This window comes from Ambystoma mexicanum, chromosome 5p, assembly GCF_040938575.1.
Source record: "Ambystoma mexicanum isolate Mex_15411 chromosome 5p, UKY_AmexF1_1, whole genome shotgun sequence".
NCBI classification, from domain to species: domain Eukaryota; kingdom Metazoa; phylum Chordata; class Amphibia; order Caudata; family Ambystomatidae; genus Ambystoma; species Ambystoma mexicanum.
Window position 1 is genome coordinate 1,356,751,658 of NC_090930.1, and position 13,556 is coordinate 1,356,765,213.

A 13,556-nucleotide genomic window follows, 5' to 3' on the forward strand; every position below is an offset into this window, starting at 1 on the left:
CATATTTTGAAATGTATTAACGAAACTTGGAGTTAAATGATACGTCTTTGGTTAGGCAGCATTTATTTATTTATTTTATTTTATTTATTGATATCGGCCAGGACCCGGAGGTATCACAGCGCTAGTAGATGTAGACATTCTGAGCATCAGGCAAGAACATGGTATTTCAGTATCCAAATGGTTACAGACAATAGATTATGGAAGACAGCATGATGACAAATACATGGTTTTAGGTAACATTATGGTTACAGACGATCCACTCTGTGGGTTAGAGGCCAATTAGTTGTATCAAGCCGTTTTTTCTTGTTTGCGGAAAGTCCGGTAGGAGGGTTCTTCTTGGATGCAGGTGTTTAGGGCGTTCCAAAGGGTGAGAACAAGGATAGTGAAGCTCGATCCTCCAGCTCTTTTTCTGATGAATCTGGGGTTGGAGAGTGACGTGCTTGTGGAGGAGCGCAGGTTGTGTGGATGGTATTTATTTGAGATGCAAAGGTAGAGGTAGGGAGTGGCTGCATTGTGGAGACAATGATGTGTGATGGATAGCATCTAGAATTCAATGCAAGCCCTGATAGGAAGCCAGTGAGCTTTGCGTCTAATTTGGAAGATGTGATCTGAACGTTTCAGGTCCCATACTGCTCTGAGGGCATTGTTTTGGATCACTTGTAGTTTGTTAATGCTTTTAGCAGAGTTGCCTGCAAGAATGTCATTGCAATAATCTAATTTGCTGCCAATGATGGCTCTGGCTAGCGTGTCAGTTGTTGGGGGGAAGAAACCTTCTGGATAGGTTAATGAGTTTAGTCGAGTATTGTACGAACAAGGCTACGGCTTTGACATGTTTGTGCATGTTGCGTTCTGAGTCAAGGTAGACCCGAAGTGTTTTGACATCGGGTGAGACGGGAATGGTGTTCCCGTCAGTGCAGAAGTTGGAGAAGGTGGGGACCAGGTGTTTGAGGCGGTTTGGAGAGCTGACAATGAGCAGTTCTGTCTTGTCATTATTAAGACAGAGATGGTGATTAGCGATCCAAGTCTGAATAATGCTGTAGACACAATTGATGCTGGTGGAATCGAGCTCGTAGTTGCCCGTAAACTTGAGGACAACCTGCGTGTAATCAGCAAAGTTAGTGTAAGGGATGTTGAAACTGTCCAGGTGATCAAAGAGGGGCTTGGTGTACAGGTTATACAGCATGGGGAGAGGCAGGACCCTTGTGGAACCCCATAGGAGACAGGGATCGGGTCAGCCACATATCGTTATCTAAGTCCATACCACTGCCCATTAAGTACAGGAGGTTCTACCGTCTCATGTTGTATCAAGTTAAACACTGTAGACACAAAGTGCTGACACAGCAAGCAAGAGTACATGAACACTACCCACTTGTGCCCCTCGGGCTACATAGGGAAGCACAGTCATCTGCTGCTCACCATTGACCTAACCTGCAAATATTGGAACCCTTTAACAGCACCCGGCAACAGCCTCCCGTGAATTTCCCTCAATGAAATAAAATGTCCATTTGGAAAGAGATCGCTCATGCACTCAATCCCCACCCCGTACATGCTCCTGCAACGTCCTCCTGCAGGCTCAGCTGTGCATCCAGAATGCCCCATATAAGTGCCGACTATAGGGATATTTTTTGCATAAGCGCTGCACTACCTTCCCCCATGCACCCAGTATATCAGTCAGTGGGTCGAAGGGGCAAGGATCCATGTAGCCTTTAATAGTCATGGCCGCTGCAAGGTGCATGGCCTCTTCTACGTTTCACTCTATTTACACACAAGGGTGAGAGACATTAAGTGTTCCCCAATAGGAGATGAAGCTGGCTTGTTCTGTCAAATAATACAATTCAAAATCTGGGACTTGTAGGCTCCCCCTGTCATATGGCTTATGCATATCTACAATCTTCATTTGTGTCCCACCGGGGTTCCATTGAAACCGGGTGATCAAGGCATTCAATTCCACAAAAAACCTTTTCCTCAACTTAACGGGGATATTAAGGAAGTAGTACAATAGTGTTGGCCAATTAACCATTTTGACTAATGCCCTTGTCCCCATCAATAATATAGGCAGCAAAGCTAAGGGCCTACAGGTATGCCTCTATGTTTCATACATAAAGATGAGCCTTCTCCCTCGACAACACCACCACCAGGTACATGACTTCCTGTGGTGCCACTTAAGATTCAGGCCCATCGCAGGACAGTTCATGTTGTCTGTCAGGGAAAATGTGTCTAATTTGGCTGAGGTAATAGCCAGCTCAGAGTATTCCCCACATGTCAATCTATCGGAAATTACTGGTTGCAGATTAGCGTCTGGGTCTCTGACAAATAATAGGAAATCATCTGCATAGAGAAAGACTACCTCTGATGTACCCTTCAGTCCGACTTCCCTCTGTGCTTGTTTGTCCCTAACTAGATCCTCCAACAGCTCCACCACAAGGACGAAGAGGAGAGAGAGCACCCCTGCCTCATGCCCCTGCCCAGCGGAAAAGATTGTGAGAAGCCCTGACCCGCCTTAATCCTGGCTGTGGGGTTAATATACAATAATGCTGTGCAAGGCCTTATATAAGGGCCAAACCTACAGTGTTCCAGTACATCAAATTGGAACTGCCAGGACTCGGAGGCGAAGGCTTTGTCCCCGTCAAGCGAAACTGCTACTGCCTACGCCTGCAAGCTTATCTGGGCCATAATATTATAGAGATGCCTGAGATTTAGCACGATGGATCGCTTTAGTATGAACCCAGACTGATCTGGGTGCACCAGTAACGGCATGACATGCTTCAACCACGTGGCAATGACTTTCACAAATATCTTTGTATTCACATTCAGTAGCGACAGGGGGCTGTATGAGCCACATTACAGAGAGGGTTTGCCCCGATTTCAGAAGAAGAGTTAATACTGCTTCCCTCTGCGATGCTGGGAGTGTTCCAGACCCCAACGACTCCTACCACAGCTGAAACATATGGGGACACAGAAATACTTTGTGTTTTTTATAGAATTCCACACCAAGCCCACCTGTGCCTTGTGCCTTGCCATTCACGGTACATCCAGTTTAGCTGGTGCGTCCAGGGACAACGTAGACGTTGGAAGAGAGGCCAAGAAACTGCTTTTCTTTTCCCTTCTTCTGTCAAGTCGCTTCACATGTAGTGCTTTACAGAAGAACAGACAGGTGCCTAGTATGACTTCATGGCCGATATACACATTGCCTTGAGCATTTCTCACTGCCAAGACATCAGCTCCCGCCTCCTCATGGTCTTCCCGGCCTGTCAGCCTCAGCATACCTTCTAGCCGTTGCCGGTATTGAGAGGTACTTCATTTCCTTATCTGCCAGTGCGCTGAATGCATCTAGTTCTCCCTTGATTTTCAGCTGCTTATCCGCACTTTGTATATGAGAGTACGCCTGTTCTAACCATTTTTATTTCACCTTGGATGCAGCCAGTTCTCTACGTATGTTACGCAGGACCCCAACTCTGTGCTCATATCTATCTGGCGTATATATACCTTGAATGCCTGCCATAAGGATCTCATGGAAGTTACCAAACCCACTTTTGTTTAAAATAATGTGTGTATATGCTTGCGTATATTAACTTCTAAGGCAATATCCAATAACGCTAGAGGCTTCAAGCGTCGGTGGGGTCTACCCAGAGTCCACCACATGACAGAATCATCCATGCATCCAGCATCAAAGGTGAATGATCCAAAAAAGTGCAGGGCAAAATCTCACATGTCCTCACCAAACTTAACAGGCTTTGGGATGGCATCCAATAATAGGTGCGAGAGATCAGGTTGTGAACCGAGAAAAAGAAAGTGAAATTTCACCGCCAGCATTGGTCAGGGAGCAATGCACCAAACTGGTGCGGTCCAAACGCGCATTTAAAATTGTATTAAGGTCCTCACCCAACAAAACTGCCCCTTCAGGAGTACCATCACAGATCTGAAATATGTGTCTATAGAATTCTGCGTCATCGATGTTAGGCCCATATACATTTACAAGTAGGAGGGTGCATCATTTATCACACCATGTAGTATGACTACCTCTCTGGGGGTTACCTCTCTGGGGGTCACATTTGGAGGATATAAACTTGAAGTTCAAGGATTTATGGATCAGTGTCAGTACCCTGCTGGACTGTAATTGGTGTAGAACCTGCAGGGATTTCACTTTTTGGCAAATGGCTTGCAAACTATTTTTTTGCCATGTGTCTCTTGCTAAAGCATCATTTTGGCCCTATGACTCAATATAGGTCAGGATATTGCGTGCCTTTATGTGGTTGTTCAGTTACCTGACATTCCAACAAAGTAGTGCAACCCCTATCACGCCCCCCTCGCCATTATCACCCTGCACCATCCCTTAACGGCAATGGAAAGGATGAACTAGTCTTGTACTGCATATCGTAAATAACAATATGATAGCCAAGTAAACTTTTAAAACAACACCCCTACAACTCGTCCCCCCGACCACTCCCACCACAGCCCCAAACCCTGTGGTGTATGCCCCACATCATATCATAATACATGAACCTAGGAATATGCAAACTCGCCAGGTGGGACGCCGGCTAATGTCCGTGCTTGCACCACTGCAAACTTGTTGCATGCAAGGCAGTGCTGCTATGACTGGCAAACACACAAGAAAGGATCATGCAACCACCAATTCGTAAAGATTGAAATGTCCAGCTACTTCAGTCATCTGGCATCAGAACGTTGCTCTCATTACATTGTGTACCTCATCCGGGACTGTAAAAAAGAAAGTTTCCTCTTTGTGTTGAAAATGAAGTTTCGCTGGTAAAAACATGACATATTTGTAACAGGGCTCTCTCAGGAGTTTCTTCAAACAAAAGGCTTTCCACTCATTTTACGTATACAGCCAGAGAGATGTCTGGGTACAGAAATATTCTGTTGGGTTCATAGTATAACTCCCGCTTTTCCCCTGTGAACCTCAGAAGCATGTCACAGTCTCCATAATTGAAGATCCTGGCTATGATCGGCCAAGGAGAAGCTCTGGTGCCAGTGAGCGATGAGTCCAGCACCATCTTCAAAAGATCCTCCACAAATCTCTCCATATTACGTTGCTGACCAGACTAAGGGACCCCCCATTGTGCGCAAGTTATTTCACCTATAGCGTGACTCCAGGTCATCGCATTTGGTCTATACCACTTTAGGATCTTTGCCCAGTGCAAGCATCACCTTCTGAATCTTCAAAACATGATCTTCAGCATGACCATTTCTCACCTCTGCCTCAGTGACACAGGCGCTTTAGTTTTCCAACTTGGTTTTCAGGGAGTGAATGCTAGCATTAATATCAGCCAGCTTGGTGCTGATAGACACAAATCCCTCTCACATGCTGTGGTAAATTTGATGTAGGTTAGTAGTCAGTGCTGCAGCCGCTTTAAAGCTGTTGTCCACAGTGGTCGAAGTGAGCGGGAGCGGTCGGGAGCGCTCCTCCTCTACTTTTTAAAATTACCTTTTACAGCCCCTATACTTTTATTTTAAAAAGAAACCGTTCCGGAATGGTTTCGTTTTAAAATAAAAGTGTAGGAAGAAGTTGAAACGTGCACTCTCAGTGCACTGCACTGAACGTTCCCTTAAACAGCAGGTGCAAGTGTTTGGATGTGTGTATTGTGGGTGGGAGGGGACGTGGTGATGGGGTTTGTGGGGAGTGGATGCAGGCCATCAGGGAACATAGTTCCACTACTTTCGTACACTTCGACCACTGGTTGTCCATGGCAACATGTGGCAGCTGACCAGAGGGTAGTGCCTTGGGGGCCGCCTGGCAAAGGCCTCCATGCTGCCCTGTTTCTTGCCTCCACTCCTCACCATGCTGCAAAGCTACCCTTATATCAAGGTTAGGCACCACTACCCTTCCTCCAGAAAGGGCTGCCACCTCCTAACATCATGTACATCCTGCCACACAGGCACTCTCAATCCATGAATAGCCCTGCAGAAGCATGCACTGTTACCTCGGTGTATGGGCCGCAGGCAGTGAGCGCTCCACTCCAGTACCCCACGGGGTTGCAGCCAGGTTGCCAACAAACTCCCCAAGATCTGGGCCAGCACTCAGTCACATGCCACAGTGCACTTCCCTATGTGTTGATCTCCCTGGCAGGCATTCTCCTGCACTGTGCTCAATGGTACATGCAGAGCGCACCCTCCTCAACAGCTCCCAGCCACCCAGACCCCCATCCGTCTTGACCTCCAAGGCTGTCGGCCTACAGGGGAGTCTGCTCCCGCTCCTTGGGGCCGGTAGGCCGCCTTGGCTCCACCAATCCCCCCTCCTCCTCGCACTGCGAGAACGCCCCGGCATTCTGGTGCTCAAGCCGCGCCACAGGCCACAAGCCCCCAGTCCAGACCGCACACAACGGACTCAGCAGCCACCCGTTGTCTGAACATGTCAGAAACAGGGTAGCGCAATTCCTGTTGTATCAGTGATGCAGCATGGAGCCCTTTGATCAGGCAGCCGCCATGTTTCGATCACGTAACAGCATACCCCTCAAGATATTGGGTCTCATTACAACACTGGCGGTAACCCATGGCACTATTAGCACCATGGTTGCTGCCGGTGTTGTAACGAATCTGCCAATGTTCAATGGGGAATTACCACCCCATTCCAAGGTTGGCGGGGCGATAATTCCCCATTGAACATTGGCCCTTCCCCATTCCCATTTTTGCCCCATAGGGCTCAATGGGACTGGGGAAGGCGGTAATTATGGTACCGTAATTACCTCGAAGGTCCCTTTGCGGGTCCCTACTTTAACGGCTGGTCCAGACCAGCCGTTAAGGTCGGGTCCCGCAAAGGGACCTCGTAATTAGGCGCTAAGGGTTAACGGCGCCGCAGCCTTTTATGGCGCCGTTAACCCCTTAGCGCCAGGGTCGCAATGACCCCCATTCACTTTAAGAACAAAACAATTATTGATATCCTACATAAGCAGTAGATTTCGAGTGAGAGCAATAGTTTCCAATGGAACAAAACACTGAACAGTGGAATAACCTGATAAAAAGACCACACACACACACACAACACACACACACTTGCATGCACCCATGTGGATGAGGAATGCTCACACAGACATCACCAATAGAAACCCATGCACAACCAAAGCATCCACTTGTACAGACAAAAATATAATGCCACAACATTTGGAAGTATATTCCCTGCACAATGACAATGAGAACAAAAGCCACAGAACACTTCTCTACAGCACATAAAATACTCATAACTGATTAGCCTGCTCACAACCTGAGAATACCAAGACCTTATCACTAAAGAAGTGCATGGATATACGATGTCCCGCCATTGCGACATTGGATTTACTATCTGAAATACACAAACCAGGCTTTAATTTCTACTTTTATCCCACCGTCGATAGAATAGGCTCACCCAATGAAGGCACCAGCAAATGGTTTTCAAAATCTTGCCTATTTATTTTCGAGATAACGGAGAGGAAAAATAAAATTGGGAATAAAAAACGATCAGCCACTTTTGATGTCATGTTCTACACAGCAAGGGACAGAAATGGTACAAGAATACTTGAAGCAGGGCTCCACTGCTCTACAGGCGATCATAATTTCAATGGTACAGTTTTCTTGAAAGAACATCATGATATAAACTGCTGGCTGCTACACATAGCTGCCAATGGGACACTCTGAGAAAGTCACTTCGGACTATTACCACTCTCCCACTCAAATATCAAATGAAATAATATACTATGGCCTGATTCACAGAACCGTTTTATAACGGCACTCTCCCATAGGAAAACGCTCTGTGAATGAGGCCCTACGGTGGCAGATAGACAATCAGCGCTGTGACATCGAACCGTTTTATAACGGCACTCTCCCATAGGAAAACGCTATGTGATTGAGGCCCTAAGGTGGCAGATAGACAATCAGCGCTGTGACATACAATAGTTTTGAAAACAGCTGAACCAAAACGAATCTAATGTTTCCTGAGCACCACTGGCAAACGCACATTCATGTTTGGGTAAGGAACCTTTGCATAACAAACCAGATCATACACACACAGCGAACAAGAAAAGAACTGCCACAAGTAACATGTTGCACACTTACAATGCACATCGCCTGAAGATAACAAGTGTAGGACCAAAGGCAACTGTAGGGATCCCGCAATTAACTCAAAGGAAGCAATGTCTACATTGGAACTGCTTCCAACTTGCGGTTACAAACCAGAAGCATTACATTTGGCCAGAAAACGCCAACTCTCTAGATCACAAAAACATTGATAATCAAAATGTAAAGGTCAATTCCCAAAAGAAGATAATGCAATATTTTTCAGTTCACAACGCAATCACTAAAAAAAGGGAGGCTTTTAAAACTTTTCAAAGGCACTGGCCGTTAACTTCAAAAGAGCACCGACCCATAGAAACAAGTTGAGCTCAAGTAACCTTCCGTGAACTATGACAACAACCATGTTGCTCACACTACAAAAGTTTGTTTTTTTACAAATGTGAAAACTGTTCAATCTGTGCACTCAAAATTGATACTCCATAGTGTTTCGATCACCACAATAGAACAGATTCTGACATCAGTACCTAATATTTATTGTAACACGACCCACGCAGTCAATATCAAAGAATGTAACAGCAACAAACAGTAAGTAGCACAAATAAAAGGAGCTCCGAGAATGCGCTCATTTCATTTGCGCTACTTTCGGAAATACTCCAGTCACTTTGTTCTGAAAAGCGGATCTGAGCGTTTCTGGAGAAGCTGGCCCGCAGCACAAAGATGCGCTGTCCAGCCCCCTTGGTTTCCCACCGATACCAGTGTATGGCCGCCTCCCAGCAACCATGTTCACATAGATGTCCTGTAAAAGGGCCCGTCTAGTGGATATGCTGGTCAAATAAAGCATTTCCATCCCTGTTTGGGGGATGGAAATGCAAGTGTGGCAGTTGCGGTTTAAAGCGCGGCTGTCGCACTTCAGTGTAAAATCATGAAGCCATCAGACAGAAATGAAGATGTTATGATTTGCACCTGCGCCTGTTTCAAAAGGCGCAGGGGGATGACCTTCATTTCTGGACATTTTAAAGAGCATCCCATGGGCATTTTAAAGTGCATCCCATTTGTGATTTTGGAATGCACTTTAAAATGTCCAAAAACACCCCCTTATTTGTGCAAATGTGCAAAGGGTGCAAAAGGGCAACTGAACGAGCGCTGCTAAGATTCCCTTTGTGAACTGGGCTGCTATTTTTTGGGTGCAAGTGAGGCGATGCACCAACGCATTGCCTCACTTACTCCAAAAAGGTTTTCAGAATCAGGCCCACTATGGTTCCAGAAATTCCACAATGGCCAAAGAATGTGTCATCTATGGGTTGCCAAACGATGGCATAACATATTCAGCATGGTACAGAAACGTGTCCAATTATACAAAAAAAATTAAAATGCACATAACATGGCAAAGTGCTTGCTTTTAAAGCAGCAAGTTAAGCAATCAGACAACAAATAAAACGTTATTAACAAAAGAGCTACTGCAAATCAGAAATGCACCATAATCTGCCTCCAAGGTACCGACTAATTAGTCGATTTTCTTACAGCCCTGCCCTTAAGAGAAAAAGGAGGGCATGCCCAATCAACTGTCACATCAGGTGCTATAAGAAGATACGCTGGATGGTACTGATGAAACCTTCTGGCCCAGGGTAGCGGTCGGAGACTATTTTCCTTATGGTAGTATAATGTGGAGAAAAAAGTAAAACACCTGGATTAAAGTTCCAATTGTGTCTGGGCGAAATGGGCAGAAACAATCCGTAAACCAGGCCTGCCCATTGCCCTGACCCTGTCGCCATGAGTAGGAGATTAATTATCATTTTTGGTATTCAAAACCACTGGTATAGTCTGAATTTCTACAATAAATGATTTACCGATCCAGGAAGTGGAGATGCCCTCTCACTTTGTTTAATACATTAATCGCCTGCATAACTCTTAACGGACTGTACACAGTTTCTCAAAACATTTGTTTAGGATTAGATAAGAAGGCAGTGAATATGGGATGTTAAACCAGTACTCACAATGGGTAGTTCATTATTCTTTCTTTACATAGGTCTGGGGATACGACCAAGTGCGGTGCCAGCCCCTGGGTTGGTAGGGCTTAAGCTCGCCCCACACCTTGAAGAGTTTGCAAGCCGAAGGCAGTAGTCTGGCATGATACTCAGCCCAGGGGTGCCGATGGGAAAAGCGAGCTACCGTAAGAGCCTTTCAAATTTTTCACCTAGGAGAACAGAGTGCTTACCTTTAAACAATCATTAACATGCAGCATTAGTAACATTTAAAAAAAGTGCTAATGGCGTGAGGAATTCGAAGACGATGCCAGTGAATATGCAAAGTCCATTTGAGGCACTCTGAGATTTGTACTTCCTTTGTTCCCCTAAAACCCATGGTCTTTGATTTTTCAATATTAGTTGCTAGACCTCAAGCAGTCATATATACTCACTAGCTGGGGCACGGCGTTGCCAGTGTCCTGATCGAATGGTGTCTCATGTGCCCTGAAGGATGTTGCTCTTGTCAGCAAGTCTTGCTTTAGTTTGCCCTGGCATCTCATTTGCCCTGGAGAAAGTTGCTCTTGTCCTCTGGTTGGCAAGTCGTGCTGATGTTTGTTGTTGTGTTTTAGAAGCTCTTAATATTGATTTTCACTTTGCATCAGATGGAGCTTTTTCAAGTGAAGATCGTTATTTGTGCAGCATTTTTCAGGCACTTAATGGCTTCAGCACATTTGAGAAAATGTCCAAGAAAGATTGATTGAATGTGCTCTCTTCTCGTGAATGAACGTAAGTAAACTGTAACCTTGCCATTTCCCATATTTTCAGTGGCATGATAAACAAAAATGTGTAATTCTTTTTTTTTTTCCTTTAAAAGTGCTTTAATAAACAGTTTCAAATTGTATACAGTAGTAATATGTTTTAAAGGAATAACCATATGGTTATTATGGTTAACCATATGGAACATTTTGCTTCAGACACGTTTCCAAATTTTTCCTGCTTCTAGTACTTACTGTAGTGAATCCGGGTGAGCATCAGTAAATGAGTGTCTACGTAGTACATTTGTTGCATCCAAATATAGACTACAATCCTGCCCCAGACAAATGAGGAATCCATGCAAAATTTGGTACCAGTGGGTTCAACTCTGTGATTTGTATAGCCGGAGAGATAGAGACAGACACACACACACACATACACACACACACACACACACTTCTTTTTGCATTTAAGATTTTTGCATCCAAACATAGACCACAATCTTGCCCCATCCAAAAGAGGAATCCATGCAGAATTTGGTAGACGTGGGTTCAATGGTGTGGATTTGTATAGCCGGACAAACATACACACACACATACATACATTCAGTTTCATATATAAAGATTTTGAAAATTCAAGAGGACTTGCAAGGCTGAGGGTCCGCCGTTAGCATGAAGTCCTCTGCATCAGACATACCATGAACAAGCCATCTAGCTATTCGTGGAATATCGAAGGTGTAATGGTGTAAGACTGAATTGAAAGAAATAATGTATGATTGACAAGAACACAGGCAAGTACATAGCCTTGCCTTGCGCCAACAATAGAAAACTGTGGCGCATCTACTCTTTGGCAAATACATTTTTTTACAACAGGGCGGTCTCTCATCATAAAAGAAAGGTGCTGTCACTATTTTGCGCTTCACCACCGTTGATCATATATGAGCCGTGTCCCCTTACTTTTCCAAACATCGTTTTTTCTGCTTGCTTAAAACATATACTCTCAACTCTTCCCAGCAATTACTTTCAAAATACCCGTTTTGGATTCCTTCCCTTACTTTCCCAAATATCCTTTTGGACCGGATGTTCACTACCTTCTGTCGCCAACTATCTTTCTATTTTACGTTTTTTTCCCCTCCAATACATTTTAAAATGCCCTTTTATGCAAAGGCTACCTCGCCTTTAGCACTTGCACACTGTTTACCAACTCTTCTGAATCACTGTTTCTATGACGCTTATGCCAGTGGTGTTTTTTTTCTTTCTGCTGAAGCGGTAGTTCGAGTCATGGGGGCTGCAAGAGGTTAAAGGTAGTAGACTGGGCGCCCATCATCCTCAAGAGATTATGGTTGAAGATACAGTGTCGTTGTCCTAGATCCACTACTGTGTGATGACACAAATTGTAAGAGTGTATCACTCAGCTGGTACTTGAGAGATACAATGCTCAGAGGCCCACACACCATTTTCCTTCATAATCTTTAAGGGAAAGTCATTGCTTATTGTGAGCCAGAGGTAACAGGGACATTTGACCACTGTCAACTAGTGTCATTTTCTCAGTGCATGCATTTGGCTGGGCGCACCTCCAATAAAACAGAATTGACATCTCTTTGCATGATGAGGACAAACGCCCATGTATCTCCATTCATACTCGAAATAATGTGCATTGATAAATGCATCAGTGCTTGCCAAATTATATGTGACTTAAATTCCTGTGTTGTTCACTGTTGCTCTCAACCTATTGAGAGCCCAGTGTGGACTCTCCTCGCCATACTGCTACTCTTGGAGATATGCGACTGTTCTGGAACAACATGTGGGAGCCAAGCACACTTCATTCACACAGAATTCTGCACAGATATCTGCTGCTGCGATTGCACTTCAGCTGCATACTCTGACCTTGGATGCCAGCATGAACGGGAGTGTTGCACAATTTATTCTGGGAAGAATAGCTAAACCTTGTAGCAAAAACACCTCGATCTTGGTAGACATCATAGAACTGAAATAGATTCCCGAAGCAGACATGCATACTATTTCTTAGGAATTTTAAAGAGGTCTATGAAACATGGCTTTCTGTAATAGAGCAAGGCACTTGTATTAAGTACCAATGGGCACACTACTGGTACATGTTTTCGATGTATTAGTTCAGCTTTAAGAAACAGGCAGAACTTTTCCACCGATCATTGGTGCCATTAGACAGAAGGTGTACATAGCAAAAAAATAGCATCCAACCTGTGACCAGTTCGCGGATTTCCAAATCTGTAGCCTTGCGAAGAAGCCGCACTAGTGCTGGGATACCACCACAGTTCTTCAAGGTTATCTTGTTATCATCGTTAGCCTTCCCATACACTAGGTTCCGCAAAGCTCCACAGGCGCTACGATGGACTTCAGTCATCCGATGATCCAATAAGTCCACCAGTAACTGAATTCCGCCCTGTCTCCGTATCTGAAACGGTCAAGCATCAAAGCAACAAGATTAAAACTTTACAAGACAGTTACTTTTGGAAAACATACAATGTTCTTTTAATTCTAGTTGAAGGAATCAAGACAAATAAGCAATGATTATCTGAATATTTTCTCAATACAGGTTAATACAATAAAAATTAAATTCTAAGTCATACAACCTTTTATTATACAACACTAAAGAGTAAGCAGATGCAGTATTAAATTTACTTACACACACAAAGTACGTCCAGTCTGGGCTGGGCTGGTTGCACTATACAGTTATGTAACTCCACGGTGACTTGCAATGTACTAATTGGGTTATTGAATCCTTAAAATACGGAAGTGACAATTTGAAAGTAGTGCCAACAGCGCCCACAACAAAATGCTTCAGTAGGGGCACTATTAT

The 13,556-nt window shown here is 44.5% G+C and overlaps 1 protein-coding gene across 22 annotated transcripts in view; it reads right to left on the bottom strand.

Moving 5' to 3' along the window:
- Positions 1 to 13,556, bottom strand: part of CTNND2 (catenin delta 2) — a 3,553,726-nt gene that overhangs the window by 950,960 nt on the left and 2,589,210 nt on the right. For all 22 annotated transcript variants that reach the window (XM_069613767.1, XM_069613768.1, XM_069613765.1 and 19 more), the window contains one exon: positions 12,938 to 13,151. In XM_069613767.1, the coding sequence (XP_069469868.1) occupies positions 12,938 to 13,151 (214 nt within the window). The remainder of the gene's footprint in view (positions 1 to 12,937; positions 13,152 to 13,556) is intronic.